General features: G+C 63.8%; 1 protein-coding gene across 1 annotated transcript in view; it reads right to left on the bottom strand.

Annotated features, from left to right (window-relative positions):
* ZSWIM5 (zinc finger, SWIM-type containing 5) overlaps positions 1–544 on the bottom strand; it is a 29,829-nt gene that overhangs the window by 1,119 nt on the left and 28,166 nt on the right. Inside the window, 1 exon segment of the mRNA XM_010077331.1 lies at positions 9–161. Coding sequence (XP_010075633.1) covers positions 9–161 — 153 coding nt within the window.

Genomic DNA, 544 nt, shown 5'->3' with positions numbered 1-544 from the left:
AGCCTCTGTCCCAGGATGGTGTTGTGCGCCATCACCGTGGCTGCCACGATGCTGGTGGCTTCCGTGGGGGTGAACAGCGAGTACCAGCTCTGCAGGATGCTCACCAGGGCCCTCACCCCTGCAAGAAAACACCAGGGTCACGGCAGAGCGCTGGAGCATGGCTCGGATCACGGCGCTCCCCCAAGTCCCCAGGTGCCCAGAGCCAGGGCAAAGCCAGCCCGCAGCAGGGCTGATCCACTGCCTCTGCCTCAACAGGGACAGGGCAGAGGGGCACAGGCTACCCTGCTCAGCCATGCTGCAGGGCACAGCGAACACTGCTGGCCTGGCCCAGGGGTACAAAGGACCTGTCCCAAACCCAAACCCAGCCACCACTGTGGCCCCAGCCCTGCCAGCTGGCACTCTGAGGTGCATCCAGCTACCCATGAAGAAATGGGAGGCTCAGGAAAGCTCAGACGCCCAGGACCATAAATGACCTCAGGATGTCCATGCCCACTCTGCTCCCACCGGACGCAGGCTGGATCTGCCTGGCATGGCGAGGCACTCA

Source organism: Pterocles gutturalis, unplaced genomic scaffold (genome assembly GCF_000699245.1).
Source record: "Pterocles gutturalis isolate BGI_N339 unplaced genomic scaffold, ASM69924v1 scaffold36328, whole genome shotgun sequence".
NCBI classification, from domain to species: domain Eukaryota; kingdom Metazoa; phylum Chordata; class Aves; order Pterocliformes; family Pteroclidae; genus Pterocles; species Pterocles gutturalis.
Note: the sequence above shows the minus strand (reverse complement) of the source record. Positions and strands in the feature narration are given on the sequence as shown.